Source organism: Cucurbita pepo, chromosome LG06 (genome assembly GCF_002806865.2).
Source record: "Cucurbita pepo subsp. pepo cultivar mu-cu-16 chromosome LG06, ASM280686v2, whole genome shotgun sequence".
Taxonomy (NCBI): domain Eukaryota; kingdom Viridiplantae; phylum Streptophyta; class Magnoliopsida; order Cucurbitales; family Cucurbitaceae; genus Cucurbita; species Cucurbita pepo.
In genome coordinates, this window is record NC_036643.1 from 4923236 (window position 1) to 4940742 (window position 17507).

At 35.6% G+C, this 17507-nt stretch overlaps 1 protein-coding gene across 3 annotated transcripts; it reads left to right on the top strand.

Annotated features, from left to right (window-relative positions):
* Positions 1-3886: 3886 nt before the first annotated feature.
* On the top strand, positions 3887-16858 carry LOC111797055 (1,4-alpha-glucan-branching enzyme 3, chloroplastic/amyloplastic). 3 transcript variants are annotated; one of them, XM_023679934.1, is made up of 23 exons: positions 3887-4264; positions 4429-4500; positions 4657-4721; positions 5803-6474; positions 6636-6808; positions 8044-8133; positions 8920-8995; positions 9565-9672; positions 10774-10864; positions 11873-11974; positions 12335-12437; positions 12697-12834; positions 12916-12987; positions 13112-13216; positions 13679-13756; positions 13853-13960; positions 14325-14405; positions 14579-14683; positions 15579-15664; positions 15766-15820; positions 16334-16472; positions 16551-16641; positions 16715-16858. In XM_023679934.1, exons 1-21 carry the CDS (start codon positions 3948-3950, stop codon positions 16364-16366), a joined length of 2730 nt encoding a protein of 909 aa, XP_023535702.1. In that variant the 5' UTR covers positions 3887-3947; the 3' UTR covers positions 16367-16472; positions 16551-16641; positions 16715-16858. The 3 variants fall into 3 exon arrangements, with proteins under 3 accessions (XP_023535702.1, XP_023535701.1, XP_023535703.1); XM_023679933.1 differs by having other exon boundaries at positions 16551-16858; XM_023679935.1 differs by having other exon boundaries at positions 16334-16467; positions 16551-16858.
* Positions 16859-17507: the final 649 nt, after the last annotated feature.

Below are 17507 nucleotides of genomic sequence, written 5' to 3' on the forward strand. Positions count from 1 at the left end.
GAAGATCTCTCCCTAGTATATGCGTTTTTAAACTGTGAGGCTGACGATGATACGTCATGGGCCGAAGCGAACAATATTTACTAGCGGTGGGATTAGACTGTTACAAATGGTATTAGAGCAAGATGTCGGGCAGTGTGTCAGTGAGGACGCTGGCCCCCAAGGGGTGAATCGTGAGATCCCACGTTGGATGGAGAACGGAACAAAACATTCATTATAAAGATGTGGAAATCTCTCCCTAATAGATCCATTTTAAAATAATGAGGTTGACGGAAATTGAAAGAGGAAAAGATGAATTGTAACCTCCCGGTCTGCTGTAGTCAGCCTCACAGTGTGCCTGACTGGCGAGTCTGCCGTCTCCACAACTTTCCCTTTTACGTGCTGCTCCTCAAGCCTTCGAGTGCCGATCTTCACTTGGGTCGGCTCCGAGGATTNTTTTTACGTGCCGAAAATTGCATTAAAACATAGATGAATATGAAATCATGCATTGGGTTGGAAGCCTGACCTTATAGAAGTTGAACATGTGGAGGTTATTAGAAGCTACAAAACAAGTGGAACCCCATTTTGCTCCTTTGCCTTTGAAATCACTGACAAAATAAGGCTGTTTCATTGCTGGATAAAGATAAATAAATAAATAAACAAATAAATAAATAATAATAATAATAATAATAATATTAAAAGAAATTGTGGTTCTCAAGGCTTTGCAAAAAGTTGGCCTGAGCTCCAACTGTCAAAACGACATAAGTTTAGTTGGTCGGTATCGTTTCATGTTCTAGAAACTAACTATTGTTTTGAGAATCTTATGAAAATGATGTGTCTTTTTTTATATTAATTTAATTTTAATTTTAATTTCGAGTTGAACGAGAGGATCGAAGATTTGAACTTTTGAGTAATTAGTCGGAAATATTTGTCTAATTAATTTAATTTTGTTCGGGTTGGTTACTTGATGAAATCTATACATATATTAGTGTGAGATCGTTGTAGAAGTGAACGAAACATTTCTTACAACGGTGTGAAGATCTCTCCCTAGTATATGCGTTTTTAAACTGTGAGGCTGACGATGATACGTCATGGGCCGAAGCGAACAATATTTACTAGCGGTGGGATTAGACTGTTACAAATGGTATTAGAGCAAGATGTCGGGCAGTGTGTCAGTGAGGACGCTGGCCCCCAAGGGGTGAATCGTGAGATCCCACGTTGGATGGAGAACGGAACAAAACATTCATTATAAAGATGTGGAAATCTCTCCCTAATAGATCCATTTTAAAATAATGAGGTTGACGGAAATTGAAAGAGGAAAAGATGAATTGTAACCTCCCGGTCTGCTGTAGTCAGCCTCACAGTGTGCCTGACTGGCGAGTCTGCCGTCTCCACAACTTTCCCTTTTACGTGCTGCTCCTCAAGCCTTCGAGTGCCGATCTTCACTTGGGTCGGCTCCGAGGATTTACCCTGGCTTTTCATTGGTTCCTCCCAACCTGCTCTTTTTTCTCATATCGCGCGTGCATCTTCAAGAGAGGGGCCGAGTACATAGACGAGGCAGCCCCGAGAATGAAAGTCCATTCCCTCATACGTAACGAGTCAAAGCAGACAATATTTACTGGTAGTAGCTTGAGCTGTTACAATTAAAAGGATAGATATAAATAATCTTGTAGTTCGTTTTATTTTTTAATTTTATCTTTTAATCTTAAAAAAATATTATTTTAACTCAAAATTTTTTAATTATAAATTTAGTTTCTAAACTTTTAAATAATTATTTATTTAGTCCATAAATTATGGTTTCTAAATTTTAAATTTTATGTCCTATTTAATAATTAAAAATAATAATACTTATTAAATTTAATTTATATATAAAATATTAAATAATTTTAAAAAAATAATCTATAGNATTAAACACAAAATTTTTTTTTTTTTTTTTTTTTACTATAAACTTATTAAATATAAAATTAAAAATTTATGGATTTAACGTTAAATCTTTAAGATTTACCAATTTAAAAGTTTAGAAACTAATCTGTCAGTTGATCTATTACCGTTTTTTAAAGTTGAAATTTTAAATATTCAGACTGTCTGTAACAATCCAAAGTCCACCGCAAATAGATATTGTTCGCTTTGGCTCGTTACATATCGTCACCAGTCTTACAATTTTAAAACACGTCTACTAAGGAGAGTTTTCCACACCCTTATAAGAAATGTTTCGTTCTCCTCTCCAACCAATGTAAGATCTCACCTCGTCAAACCCTAAACCCTAAAAAAGAATCGACACATTGAATTTCGTGTAAATATCGAGAGTCCATACACGAAACGAAATTGACCATTTTGGTGCATTTGGTTGGAAGTCTTCAATTCTCAAAAGGAAAGAAAGGGAACCATATTTTTTTGTATATTTGCTTTTGGAAGCACTGACAAAATAAGGCTGCTATGGTTTCTTGATAAAGATGCAAATGAAAAAGGGGCAAAACATTGCATTAAAACATCCGTATTCGACGTCTGATAGTTGAAAAATGGACACGTTATACATTTTTTGCTTTGTAAGAGTGAATACTGTACCTAGAAATCAATACGGGTTCTTCTAACGTCACTTACGTGTATGTCGGGAAAATTCATAGGAGGTCACCGAACATAGAATTGCTTAAAGTAAGACACGCTTAACTAAATAATCTTGAAATTAGTGGAAGTTGATGTCGAATTGGGTTCACAAAAATGTCACCATTCAACGTCAGAAAAGACATGTTGGAAGACGAGATGTTGTATGTAGTAAACGCTGACTAGTGTCATGATCATGCTTGTCTAAAACGTGTTGTCTGTCGCTGCATGTTAGATGTATCGGTCATACTTGTCCAGAGCATGTTGTTCATCGTCGTATACCCATTCTAAACCCATTTTTAATTGATTTCACGTGTAGTTAAGTATTTACTATTCATAACATGTATATATGGGAGGAGAGGTGTATGTAGGGGTGTACATGGTCCTCGTTGGGAGATTTGTTTTTGACCCAACCCAAAAGTTCGTGTTGGTTGGATTCGTAACCCAACCCAACCCAAAACTTTTCGCAACCCAACCCAACCCAACCCCGGGTTGTGTCCAGGGTTGGGTCGTGAATTTTTTTATTTTTTTTTTAATTTTATTTATACACAATTTATAATTATTTGAATACAATCTCACATCAAATATATTAAAAGTTCATAAACAAACCTAAATCAATCTATGATTATTGACAAAATAATAATAATACTAATAATAATAAAAAAAAAAATAATAAATTCAATAAAAAATAACAAGCGAAAATGGTAACATATTAACATAGTTCAACATTGTCATAAAACTAAATACAAATAAATACCGACATTTAAAAATATTTTAATTGAAATATGCCTATTTCAATAATAATCTTAAAATTTACGATATGTTTTAAAATTATATATATATATATATTTAAAATTTAGAATAGATAATAAAATTTGAAGGTTTTGCCCATGAACTCGAAACCAAGCCGATTCAGTTTGGGTTCAGAAACATGAATCCAACCCTACCCGAAATGCTAATCCAACTCAACCCAACCTTGGGTTGGGTTGGTCCGAGTTGTCGAGTTGAATGTACATCTCTAGGTGTATGACTCTTCACCAAAATCATGTCTATGCCCACCAAAATTAAAGTGCCTCGAAATGTACTTGACATTTACTTTTTAGACTATAATATTGTTTTATTTCAAACGGTTTTCAACTTATTTTCTCGTTCATGTTTTATAAAATATATTTTTTTCTTTTTATAAAAAGTGACTCGAGGCTCGATCCTATGTTAAAACGGTTCACAAATTTTGATTTCTACACGACTGACTTGTTTGGCCATCAAACGGCCGAGTTGAGTCACAAACCAGAACGAGTGAAACCATAAACCTCAGTAGTAGTAGTACCCGCTTCCTTATCTTAAACCCCCCATTCCTTCTCCGGTAAGCCATGAACCAGCACAGTTTCCCCGCCATGAACGCCCTTTCAAGTTCACCTTCCATCAAATTCCCTCCTTACAAGACCAATCATCTCCTTCTACTACCTCACTCCCGCTCCACGCTTCAATCCATCGCTCTGTCTCGGAAACTAAAATTGAGGATAGTTTGTTCAGCATCCGAACATTCACAACATGCTGAACCAGCGAAGTACCAGCACTCTAAGAAGACAAAAAGCGTCTCGGATGGCGAGAAAGGGGTCGATCCTGTTGGATTTCTCACTAAACTCGGCATTTCTCACAAGCAATTTGCTCATTTCCTCCGCGAAAGGTAGTTTTCTTGGTTTTGTTTCGTCTCATGACAAGGAATTTGGAAAATGGAAGCTGAATGAGTGTGGAGTGATCATCCATGGAAATTTTGTTTAGAGAATTGAGGAATGTTTCATTTTATATTAATAATAATATCGTAAACATGGCTATCTTATTTACTTGTAGATATAAATCGTTGAAGGACCTCAAGGATGAAATTTACGATCGTCATGCGAATCTCCAGGACCTGTCTTCTGGGTTAGTTGAGTTTTTCGTTTTCATTTTCATCATTTTCTATTACTTTCTCCTTATTAGTTTAATTTTGTGCTTGGAACTTAAAGCATGTTCTTGGTTTTTTTTGCTAGAACTATGTCTTCTCACATGAATCTAACGCTTTTGATATTTTGGGTATAGATTTATGTTTTTAGGTATGCATCGCCATGTGGAACATCGTGTTGATTTTATGGAATGGGCTCCAGGTTTGGATTCCATGCTTCTGCTTTTCTTGCTCTAGATAATATATGATTGTGGAATATATGTAATGAACATCATGTTGTACATGCAAAGCTATTCAGATTATGTGGGTAACCTGAATCTAGATTTCACTTAGCTNTTTTTTTTTTTTTTTTTTTTTTTTTTTTTTTTTTTTTTTTTTTTTTTTTTTTTTTTGTACCGTATCAATGTCAGAACATCTGCCCTCTGTTGTGTTCTAGTGAATCTTGGGTGGGAACTTGTAACAGCCCAAACCTACTGCTAGCAGATATTGTCCTCTTTGGGCTTTCCCTCAAAGTTTTTAAAACGCGTTTGCTTGGGAGAGGTTTCCACACCCTTATAAAGAATGCTTCGTTCCCTTCTCCAACCGATGTGAAATCTCACAATCCACCCCCCTTCGGGACCTAGCGTCCTCGTTGACACTCGTTCTTCTCTCCAATCGATGTGGGATCTCACAATCTACCCCCTTCGAGGCTATTACAGAACTATAACAGTTGAGTTTTTTCCTCCTGGATCTTGGCTGAATCATAAAATTCAAGAGAAAAACTTAAAAGTCCACCTTTTCCCTTACAAGTGTATTTGATCACCAAGGTGAAGAGTGAAGCCGTTCCCCAGCTTTTATTTTCAGATTCTACTTGGGTGTATTCCAGACTTTTGGAGTTTCCTGATTCCTAGTGCATCCATTGCTTCTATATTTGTTTGTTATGCTGAAGTCTGGTTAAGTTCTTTGTTGGTTATTAATCTTCATTTTGCTGCATACCTTGCCTTTGTGGAGATCACCGGTTTTTCTTTTTGCTTGAGAAATACTTCGTTGGACAAGTTCCTCTTTCTGCTCTATTTTATTTCTTCAGCCTAACTTAGTTGATCTTGATCTTCAACTTAAACATTGCTTTTATCTTTTCTCTAGGTTGGGAAAGATACAAAATAACAAAAAACACTGTTGAGCTTGAAGTTTCAATTTTGAAAGTGCAAACCATCTTTTTGAAGTCTTAGGGAAACCTAATTTCTATTGGTTTTTGCTTTGCTTTACCACTCATTTTAATAACTAGTTAACTTTTCTTTTTGTAGGTGCTCGCTATTGTGCATTAATTGGTGACTTCAATGATTGGTCACCCAGAGAAAACGTTGCCAGAGAGGGGCATCTTGGCCATGATGATTATGGTTACTGGTTCATCATCCTCGAAGATAAGTTGAAGGGAGGAGAGAAACCAGAGGAACTCTATTTTCAACAGTATAATTACGTGGATGATTATGATAAAGGTGACAGTGGGATCAGCATTGACGAGATCTTCAAAAGAGCGAATGATGAATATTGGGAACCTGGAGAGGACAGGTTCATCAAAAACCGTTTCGAAGTTCCAGCTAAGCTCTATGAAGAATTATTTGGCCCCAATGGTCCTCAAACATTAGAAGAGCTTGAAGAAATACCAGATGCAGAAACAAGATACAAGGCATGGAAAGAACAACATAAAGATGATCCATCTAGTGTTTCATATGACGTGATTGATAATGGGAAGGAGTATGATATTTTTAACGTGGTGATTGATCCCGTAACAAGGGAGAAATTTAAGGTTAAGAAACCTCCTATACCTTACTGGTTAGAAACACGTAAGGGAAGGAAAGCTTGGTTAAAAAAGTATAATCCCACTATTCCACATGGAAGCAAATACAGGGTATATTTCAACACTCCTGATGGGCCATTGGAAAGAATTCCTGCTTGGGCTACTTATGTGCAGCCAGGTAATGAAGAACAAATAATTACTAGGATTTATCTAAGATATTTACGTTACTATCAGTGCTATACTATCCTGAGGCAGTTTTTAGAAAGTTCTGATGTTTTTTCCATGATAACTGAAGTTCGGTAATTTTATCTTAACTGGTGTATTGGTTAAAAAATTCAGATGCTGAAGGGAAGCAGGGTTTTGCAATCCATTGGGAACCACCACCAGAATATGCATATAAATGGAAAAACACCAGTCCTAATGTACCAAAGGCCTTGAAAATATATGAATGTCATGTGGGAATTAGTGGATCAGAACCGAAAGTTTCTTCTTTCGACTACTTTAGAGAGAAGGTGAGTCTCCTCTGCTTCAACTATATGCACGTGCATTATGATAACCAATATGTTTTTCATTGTAAGAAGCCATACTTTTATGGAGAAAAATGAAAGAATACAAGAGCATTGAAAAAAGGCCCAACAAAAGGAATCTGTCCCTAACTACAAAAAAGACGCCAATCCAGAAGAACAACCAAGCTCATAATTACAAAATGCCCCAATGACCGGTAGATGGCGCCTATAAGGAAGTATTAAACCTGACTACCTCCCAAAGCTCCTCATATGATCTCTTGGCCTCTCTAAAAATTCTATTGTTCCTCTCAAGCCTAATATCTCACAATACTTAACAAAACTGCAAAGGATCCAGCATGCCACAAAACCTTACTCTTTTCCGCCTTAGAAGGAGAATTCGGGAGCACCTTTTCCATCAACTATCTACCAATATGTTGATGCAATTGATATTTCAAAAAAATTGTGAAGATGATTTAGAAATATTAGATGTTTGAAATACCACAAAAAAATCAAATGCTCATTTAATAAAAGAACATTGGATTCGTGTACCATTAGATATACTAATGCTTCTTTTACATGTGAAACACACAGGAATAAACAAATATTATGTTCGTAGACATAAAAGTTTGTTAAAAACATATGGAAATTTTTTATTAGTGCATTTAAGCCTCTGAAATTGTCTAGATTGTGTGATTATCGTGTAAGGGAATAGCTAATTAAACTACTTGACTTGTGACAGTTGACGATCTTTTGTTGGAAGCAGGAACTTTTGAAGATATCAAATTTTCAGTTTGAAAATAATCAATAATGTTTAAAATGCATTGATTTAAGAGATTATATAATCTCAAATATGTGAGGGTGTGCGTGTGTGTGAGGCTATTCATTCCATGAAAAAATATAATTTGCACAAAAGTCTTGGAGTTATAAGAAAAGGTCTCCAACTGGAAACATTAAGGATTATATTTAATACAGCCTCAGGTTTATATAGCTTGTAGGGTTAACAAATTTGTAACTCAGAATCAGATTAAACATAAGCTCTGCTTGTTAACAATGAGTTATACAAACCTAAGACGCTCCCTTATGTTTGTCATATTTCTTTAATTGTTTTGTAAGTTTTCATATAAAAAGACATTGTCAACAGCAAATCATCTAACATTTTAACTTATACTTCGGCTTTCATTTCATTGTAACATTACATGACGTTGGTTCATTTTCACTTTCAACTACGTTTTATCTCGCAGGTTCTTCCACATGTGAAGGAAGCTGGATATAACGCAATCCAACTGTTTGGAGTGGTTGAACATAAAGATTACTTTACACTTGGCTATAGAGTAAGATAGTTATTCTTGCATCTCTGCTGTTATCGAACAATTTAGGGCTTCTACGTTTTTGAACATTCATATTGGCAACCTTTTGTTTTGGTAAGGTATTGGTCCGTAGAAGTTATTGGGCTTTGGATATGTTTGGATTTTTTTGCCATCGTCTTTGAAGTACGAATAAAGAAATTTTTTTTCCTGCATATGAAGGGCCGAGTGAGTATTATGCTGCTAATATGATAATGCTATGTGAGATGGACAGAAAGGCAAAGAATTAGGTGGTCGTAGAGGAGGGACAAAGAGAGTGATCAAGAGAGAGATGAAAAGGCAGACAAAGAGTGTGCTAGTTTTTTAATTTCTGATCTGTGTGCTCTCTGTGAGATCTTTTGCACATTTAAGTTTGTCCCCATTAATGCCGATATAGTGTACTTTTGTTGACCTTGAGTAGGTGGCTCTACATTGCTGTAGTAAATCATTCCATTATGGTAATTGGCTACTAGTTCGAAATCATGTTTGATTAATCAATGAAGGATTAATCAAACAAAGCAAAGACGATAAAGAAGCTTAAGCTCAAGCAGCTCCCTTTTTATTTTTGTTAAAAAGATGCTTAAATAAATTATGCTTACACAAATTTAGGGGTGAATTGTACTTTAAGATGTCTACAGATCCTGTTTAACTGACTGGTAGACTATGATTGCAAAATTGGTTCTTTTTTCTATTTTTCTGTTGTGAGGGTGGGTTGAGGGGGAGCAACAGGGGATCAGGCTTTAGCATTGTAAATGATTAAGCATCTTTATGCAGGTTACTAACTTCTTTGCTGTCAGCAGTAGATATGGAACCCCTGAGGACTTCAAGCGCTTGGTTGATGAAGCTCATGGTTATAATTCATTATCTATTACAATTCTTTTCGTTTTCTCACGTTAAATATTTTGTTGGTTCTATTTTCTCTTCGTCTTGTGTTAAATAAAAGGGTTATCATTTTCTTTGCAATCGAATTTGTAAGTGCTTCTTAGCTTACTAGACAGGCTAGATCACGTCAACAACCAAAGTGTTTTCAGATGCTGGTCAAGAGTCCCCTATAAAGCGAACAATTTCCATATCCCTATGAATGAAATGTCCTATCTGCTGTCGAGAGTTTTATATGATATGGAAGAATTTGCATGTACCCAAAACTGGTGTTTTTGGGCTGCTGGTTAAGAGTCCTATACAATGTGGAAAGATATGGTCTGGTTAAGTTACTGCCTTTATGATTTAGATTGCAGTCTGGTTAAGTTACCGTCTTTGTTTCTTTTCTTTTTTCCTTTTATTATTATGATTATTAATTTTTAAAAAAATTTAGAATGTGAATTTTGCATGAATTCCATTCATTTTTTTTGTTATTTTAATTGAAGAGAAAGTGAAAGCTTACGTACTTTTAGTTTGCACTTTTATTTCTTTTTGGCACAGGCCTTGGACTTCTTGTCTTCTTGGATATTGTTCATTCATATGCTGCTGCTGATGAGATGGTCGGACTATCATCATTTGATGGATCAAATGACTGCTACTTTCATACTGGTATTTTTTGAGCCTTGATTACTCACTTTATTAGCTAGTAGGCCTTAGCCGTCTGTCAGTCTAGATTGCCTCTTGATGCCAACGTTGCTTTTAAGTGGCTGGGCCCGTGTTCTAATTCACGGTTGTTAATGGAAAAAATTATTATTAATATTTTGACTCAATTCTTTTAACTGTATCTTGTTTCTTTTGTGATTGGATTTCTAATCCTCTTCTTTTCAGATTAATAATTTTCTTATTTATATATATTTTTCTTTTCTATTCCACCCCCAAGACCTTGTACAAGGAGGCATTCAAAGATGTTGCAAAATTGAAGTTTGGCATAAAATGTTAGATTATTGATATGTCACTATTTATTTGAAACCTACCATTATCCACCAAATTAATTGTGCTCTACCTCCTACTAGGAGCATTTGCTGCTTCTTCAATTGCGGGCTTCCAACTAGTTTGAATTTGTAGGAAATTGGAAAGTTTACAAGATCCTAAATTCAGCACACATTAGCAACAACAATTTTCTTAATAAAAGCAAAGAAGGAAAGTATAGAAACGATCGTATAGGTTCACCCTGGTGTATTGTTTGCATATTCTTTAGACTATCATAAGGATAAAGGTTAACTTGAGATGAAGAATATAAAATACATGCCTTCACAAGAATATCTCTCTACAAAAATCATTCGAAGGAGCTCTAAAGTTCTTATAAAATGCTCACAACTAGCCTTTCTGACCTTTTCCAACACTCTTATGTTTCCCCAACAAGTATTCAAGAAACATATATGAAAGATGCAATTTATAGGCTTATTATCACACTTGTGCTGCAACGCAAAGCGTTGTTATGCTTTAGAACTCAAGGTCGCAGCCCATAGAACACATCCTGTTCAAGTAGTACTACAAGGTCTTTTCTTATATAAGCTGAGTATAAAACCTTGTGTGGGTCTTTCACCATGATCTGTCAGAGGTGTGAACATCTGTGCTTCTTTTTTGGCATTGTAGTACGAAGCCTTGTGGTTACATGCTCTTTTTTTAATCAAGTATATTTCTTCTTGGCTTACCCATTTGTAAAATTCTTTCTGAACTTAGTTACTCTTCAAGTTTTTGCTTGAACAGGTAAAAGAGGGCATCACAAATATTGGGGAACTAGGATGTTTAAATACGGGGATCAAGATGTGCTGCATTTTCTTCTCTCAAATCTTAACTGGTAATGTACAAAACAAACCTCAAGGCTATTTTCCTGTTATAATTGAAAGTGATATTCATTCGTTTCCCCCTTTTTGGTATTGTTCATCGCCTTTCCTTTTTGTTTACAATATTTTAAAGTGAGTTTTGATCCTCTGTTGCAAGAACATGTTCTTAAATAGAATCCTATAGGGAACGATGAGAAACCTTTTCCCATTCATACAAGCCACAAAGAATGAACTTTTATTGGTCTTGTTATTATTTTTATTTGTTCAATAAGAAATGAAGTATTCATTCCACGATAGAAGAAAAAAAATAAAAGACAACTGAGTTATAAGAAGGGTCTCCATGTAGCTGTCACAATAGTGAGTGAATAATTACAGTCTAGATGGAAAGGACCAAAATTTTATATGCCCCTTTTTCTTTATACATCCTTGTACTTATCATGTTGATCAAAATGGGTTACATCTGGCTTGGAGTACAATTGTTTCTCCATGATTGAGGAGATTCTCTTTTCTTTTCCTTTTTGTGATAAAGGCTGTGTGCTATGGCATACGAGTTTTTTTTTTTTTTTTGCTATTGTTTGGGGTATTTGACTAGAGAGGAATAACAAGACTTTTAGGGAGGTTGAGAGATCCAATGAAGAGGTCTAGGAAGGGGCTTGGTTTAATGCCTCATTGGGGGTTAGTTTCTTTTGTAATTCTGATCTTGGATTGATTTAGTTGGATTGGAGCCCCTTTTTAGTTAGTTTGGGGCTCCCTTCGTTTTTTTGTTTACTATTTTTTTTTTGTATTCTCCTTTTCTTTTATTATTTCTCAATGAAATCTCGGTTTCTTTTATACAGATATATATTGAAATGAAATTTATGTTCAACTTCTGTTTTGTATGCAATAGTTGTTTGACATTATGTTTTCTTTCTATTGTATATGAAGTGCGTGCTTTTGTTTTTTGGTATGGTCATGTTAACTAGTTAGCATGGACCTTCTACATATGTAATTATTAATCCGCATGTAGGTTTACCTTTTAACAGGTGGGTTGTGGAGTATCGTATTGATGGTTTCCGTTTTCATTCACTCTCTTCAATGATCTATACTCACAATGGGTTTGCTTCTTTTACCGGAGACATGGAAGAGTAAGGCATCTACTGGAGCTAGTAATCTTACATACATGCAACTGCTCTGTTATCCTTCTGCATTTCTTTTTAATACAATTTGAAACTAAAACTTTAATTCGGAAAGGAAAGCAATTTTACTGATAACTTGGAAAATAGCTCTAGATGGATCTTTATTTGTTTGATTCAAACCATGTTTATTGTCTCATTATCACATATGAACCAGAGATCTTATCTCAATTATCCTTGTTAACTGCTTTTAATAAAAGTTTTTCCAACTGCACGGAAAGTTTGTGTGTATCTTCAGCTTAACGTTAGTATTTTGGTTTCTGATTTATGCTATCCTTGTGGTAATTGAAACCCAACCCTGTTTGTTCACAGGTTCTGCAATCAATATGTAGACAAGGATGCGTTGCTATACCTCATGCTGGCAAATGAGATACTTCATGGTCTTCATCCTAATATAATAACGATTGCTGAAGATGTAAACAATTGCTAATTTATTTGCTTTTTATATAATTTTATCATACCTTACTTGAAAACTCTTTTATTCTACACTTTGTAGTTAAAGTTAGAGGTTGGATTAATACCTTGTTTTGGCTTGGTAAATGGTTAATCGATGGTCTCTTAGCTGATTAATTCTTTAGACTCTTCGTGCTGATCAATTCTTTAGACTCTTGGCTAGGATATTTACTTTTAGGCATTATATACATTCTAGCTTTCTAAAAATTCTTATTTTTCAGGCAACGTATTATCCTGGACTATGTGAACCGACCTCTCAAGGTGGACTGGGTTTTGATTATTATGTGAATCTTTCCGCATCCGAGATGTGGTCGTCTTTCCTTCAGAATGTTCCAGACCATGAATGGAGCATGAATAAGGTTGTTTCTATACTTTGTGAACCTATTTGAATCACTTAGAGGGTTTTCCATTTATTAAAGGGAGAGAATTGCATCATGCAGATTGTTAGCTCATTAATTGACAACAGACACTACGTGAACAAGATGCTCCTGTATGCTGAAAACCACAGCCAAGTAATTTTCTTCTCAACCTTTTTAAATTAACGATTATCCGTACCTTAATGAATTTTAAGCATGGATTTTTCATGCTTGGTTGCGTATCTTCCTGATCTTTTTCGTTGTTTCTTTATTCTTTTAGTCCATCTCTGGTGGACGTTCGTATGCTGAGATTCTGTTTGGTGATACCAAGGAGCATGGTGCTGGATCAAAGGAAACACTGCTCAGGGGGTGTTCCTTACACAAAGTATGATTCATCTATTGAAGTAAAATTATTCATTTAACATCTTAGACAATAAATGTTCTAGTTTGCATAAAATTCTTGTAGCTTCAGAAACAGTTGCAATTTCACGATTTTACCGGTTTCAAATGTTTAGTTAGCCAATAATTGGGAATTAGAACGTAGATCAAATGATATGTTGACCGAACAACATTTCAACTAATCACTTTCAGTTTTTACATTAACTACATTATAATCTTTTATTACGAAAACTCTCAAAGCCTGTTAAAAAAGAACGTTCTGTCCAAGGTCCATATCGTGTGTCTATCCCCATTTTCAATGTATATTAGCTTACATTCAAATGCATAGGGTCAACTAGATACTGCAGAAAGAGTTCTACGTTCTATTCCTTTCTGTCCTTACATTCAAATGCATAGCATAAGATCTATCTATGTAATTTTTCTTTTGATGGCCTTGAATCTGAATCAGATGATTAGATTTATCACATTTACTATGGGCGGACAAGCATATCTGAACTTTATGGGAAATGAGTTTGGGCACCCGAAGGTCAGGTTCTATCTCTTCAATATGCATGAAGATGCATAATATTTGTAATGTTTGTCTCCTGTCAAAATATATGTGTAATATTTGTCTATGTATCAGAGAGTTGAGTTCCCGATGCCAAGCAACAACCTCTCGTTTTCACTTGCCAACCGACAGTGGGATTTTTTAGAAGAGGAAATTCATCGTGATTTGTTCGTCTTTGACAAGGTGTTCAGCTATTTTTCAATATCATAAATATTGGAAACTTTGTTATGCAACTTGAAGTGAAGTAAATGTTCTTGGCATTAAGTCTCACAAATATTTTATCATCCAATCTTAGTTTAATAATTTTCTTTGGTAAAAAATCGTGCAATCAACAAAGAAATTAGTCCTATAACCAACTCCGGAAAGTGACTCTAATTCAAAATAATTAAACTAAAATCATAATTGTAAAAAGGATTCTTGACCGATGCTTAAAAGGAGACATCCTCACCACCTTCCAAACCTCATCACATGATGTTTAACTAATTTAATAAAAAATGAGTTTCTATTGATCTAATTCAATTGTGCTAATTTACTTTCTTCTTTCTAGGACCTGATGGGATTGGATGAAAATGAAAAACTACGAACAAGAAGTTTACCAAATGTTCACCATGTCAATGAAGCTACCAAAGTAAGATTTATCCTTTTCCTTTCTTTTTTAGTTCATTTTATCTACGGACGCTTACACGTTTGGTTCTTGCTTATCTAACGCACCCTGAAGAATGCAGATAAATGTAATTCTTGGGTGGAACATCTTGATATAGTGTTCAGTGTGAATCAATACATTATTTTTAACCTTTTCAGGTAATTTCTTATATTCGAGGTCCCTTCCTCTTCATATGCAACTTCCATCCCACAGATTCTTACGAAAGCTACAGTGTTGGTGTGGAAGAAGCTGGAGAATATCGAGTAAGTACTACTTTGCTACCAAGTTATATTTTTCTGAAACTTCTTAGTATTACTTGGATCTTGTTCGATAACGATTATCTTTCGTCTTAAAATTGTTTTTTTCACTTTTATAAAACATTTTTAGAATGTACACAATTTAAACTAATAACTCAAACCATTTTAAAAGTAAGTTATAGTTTTAAAATAGAATAGAAAATAAAGAACCTAAGAATAGCTCAATTGTTAAATCATATTCCCTCGATCTGATAAGAGGTTCTATGAGATCCCACATCGGTTGGGGAGGAGAACGAAACATTCTTTATGAGGGTGTGGAAACCTCTCCCTAGCAGATGCGTTTTAAAAACCTTGAAAAGAAGCCCGAAAGGGAAAGTCCAAAGAGGACAATATCTGCTAGTAGTGGGTTTGGGCTGTTACAGTTGGTATCAGAGTCTGACACGGGGCGGTGTGCTAGCGAGAACATTAAGCCCCGAAGGGGGGTGGACATCGGGTGGTGTGCCAGCAAGGACACTCGGCCCCGAAGGAGGGTGGATTGTGAGATCCCACATTGGTTGGGGAGGAGAACGAAGCATTCTTTATAAGGATGTGGAAACTTCTCCCTAGCAGACACGTTTTAAAAACCTAGAGGTGAAGCCCGAAAGGGAAAGTCTAAAAAGGACAATATCTGCTAGCAGTCGGCTTGGGCTGTTACATGTTTGAATCTCATGTTGTGTGGCTGGACTTTAATAAACATGTATAGGAAACTCGAAATAAGGTTATTATCAAAGGGGTGTGACCTTTTGCTTATTATCTATAGCACACATGTATACACACTGTCACTCAATGAACTTTATACAAATAGGAAAATTATAGCCTTTAAACAAAAGTCTTCTGAAGTCCGATATTTTAATGTGCACAGATTATATTAAATACCGATGAGACTAAATATGGAGGTCAAGGGATTATAAAGCATGATCAATATCTTCAACGAACAATAAGCCGAAGGTAACGGTTTTCGACTTTCTTGAAGACTTCCTTCGTTCTCCTGTAATTCATTTTGAGATTACTTTTCACCATATATCATCATGTGATCTTCATGTTTCCAGAATTGACGGCCTCCGAAACTGCCTAGAAGTGCCGTTGCCTTGCAGAACAGCACAGGTTCGTTAAATTTGTGGATGTTGTGTTCATGCATTAATCTGGGTTATAATGATAGCGTTCTTGTTTTTCGGATATGGTTTTTTGTTTCTCGTTTCCTCTTTGTCGAAAAAAATAGAAACATGTTTGGAAACCATTTCTTGTTTCTTGTTTTTTGGAATTCTGAATAAAAAAGAATGATTGATTCATCATGTGATAGGCAAGTGAAAAAAAATGAAGTAGATAACTTAAAATATTAGAATAACGTGATCTATCAAAGAGCGTATGTTACATATGGCACTCTACTTGACAACACGGAGCACATATAATCACGGTTGAAAGTTCAAGAACGTAATTGAAACTTGTTAAAGTTTGGTGACTAATATACACGACCACTAGACTTCATCTATGCTTAAAAATGATGCAAAAGAACTGATATTACACTTGCTTAAGATATTCTGCACACACCTCGTTAATTTTCGAACTAAATTTATTTTCCATGTATACTCACCCGATCTCTCTCGCTCGCTCGTGCAGGTCTACAAACTAAGTCGAATATTGAGAATATAAGCCGTTTTGAACCCATTGGAAGAAATTAGACAGAAGTTTGCCAAAGTTGCTAATATGTGTCTGCTAGAAAGGCATGCCCAAAAGAGTCTGATTTTCCAGTGGTGAGGTAATTTGTTGAATCAAAGCCTGTTAGAACAGCTGATGTTCAATGCATTTATGAGATGAAATCACTTGATCTTTGCAGGTTTCATTTCCTATTTTCACCACTCATGGAATTTTGACTGTGGCTCTTTTCTAAACAGCCATGGTAGATTTGTATATTAGGTTGATGATGAGTAAGTGTTCACTTTATACTCTATACTTTATTACCCGCCCGTTTATTTCTTACCTAAATTTTAATTTTGTAAGATTCTAGAGAAGCGAAACATTTATTGTAAGGGTGTAGAAACTTCTCCCTAGTAGACATGCGTTAAAACTAGAGGCTGATGATGATACATAACGGGCCAAAACAGACAATATCTGATGATAGCAGTGAATTTGGACTGTTATAAATGGTATCAGTGCTAGACATCGACGGTGTGTCAGCGAGGACGCTGGGTGTCACGGTCATGCTCGTCCAAGGCGTGTTGCCCATGGCCGCATGCCCATGACAAGCCAAACCTTTTATGTCTTTTCATGTTCTAGTGTTTTACCCTTGTATTTCTAGGAAGTATGACGTTTCGGAAAAATCATGTCTAGGCCTGCCAGACATGAAATGCCTCATAATGTACTATAAGGGATATGACTAGTTGTCAACTTCTCCCTACCAAAGGTTATATATTGTGAGCCGTTGTTGTTACTCTCTTGCTTGCTTATATAACGTCTCTTTCAAAATTTCTCTTTCGAAAATCTCTCTCTGTCCTTGTTTTCTAAAATCTTATTCTTAAACCGAGGCCAGAGGCTCGAGGCGACGTAAGAACGAATTGACTTAGCTCACTTGTCGTTGGAAAGTGAGTGCCGCATAATCGCAAGTCCACTGTCATCAAGAGTACGATTGTGACACTCCCAAGGAGGCGGATTGTAAGATCCCAAATCAATTGGAGAATGGAACGAAATATTTTTAAGGATGTGGAAACCTCTTTTTAGTAGATACGTCTTAAAATCGTTAGGTTGGCGGAAGTTCGTAATGGGCCAAAGTAGACAATATCTTGGGCTATCACAA

Coding starts and splice junctions, on each gene's coding strand:
- LOC111797055 (XM_023679933.1), top strand. CDS start 3,948: ATGAACCAGCACAGTTTCCCCGCCATGAACGCCCTTTCAAGTTCACCT. Junction 12,835..12,915: donor ATGAATGGAGCATGAATAAG/GTTGTTTCTATA, acceptor TGCATCATGCAG/ATTGTTAGCTCATTAATTGA. Junction 12,988..13,111: donor ATGCTGAAAACCACAGCCAA/GTAATTTTCTTC, acceptor TTATTCTTTTAG/TCCATCTCTGGTGGACGTTC.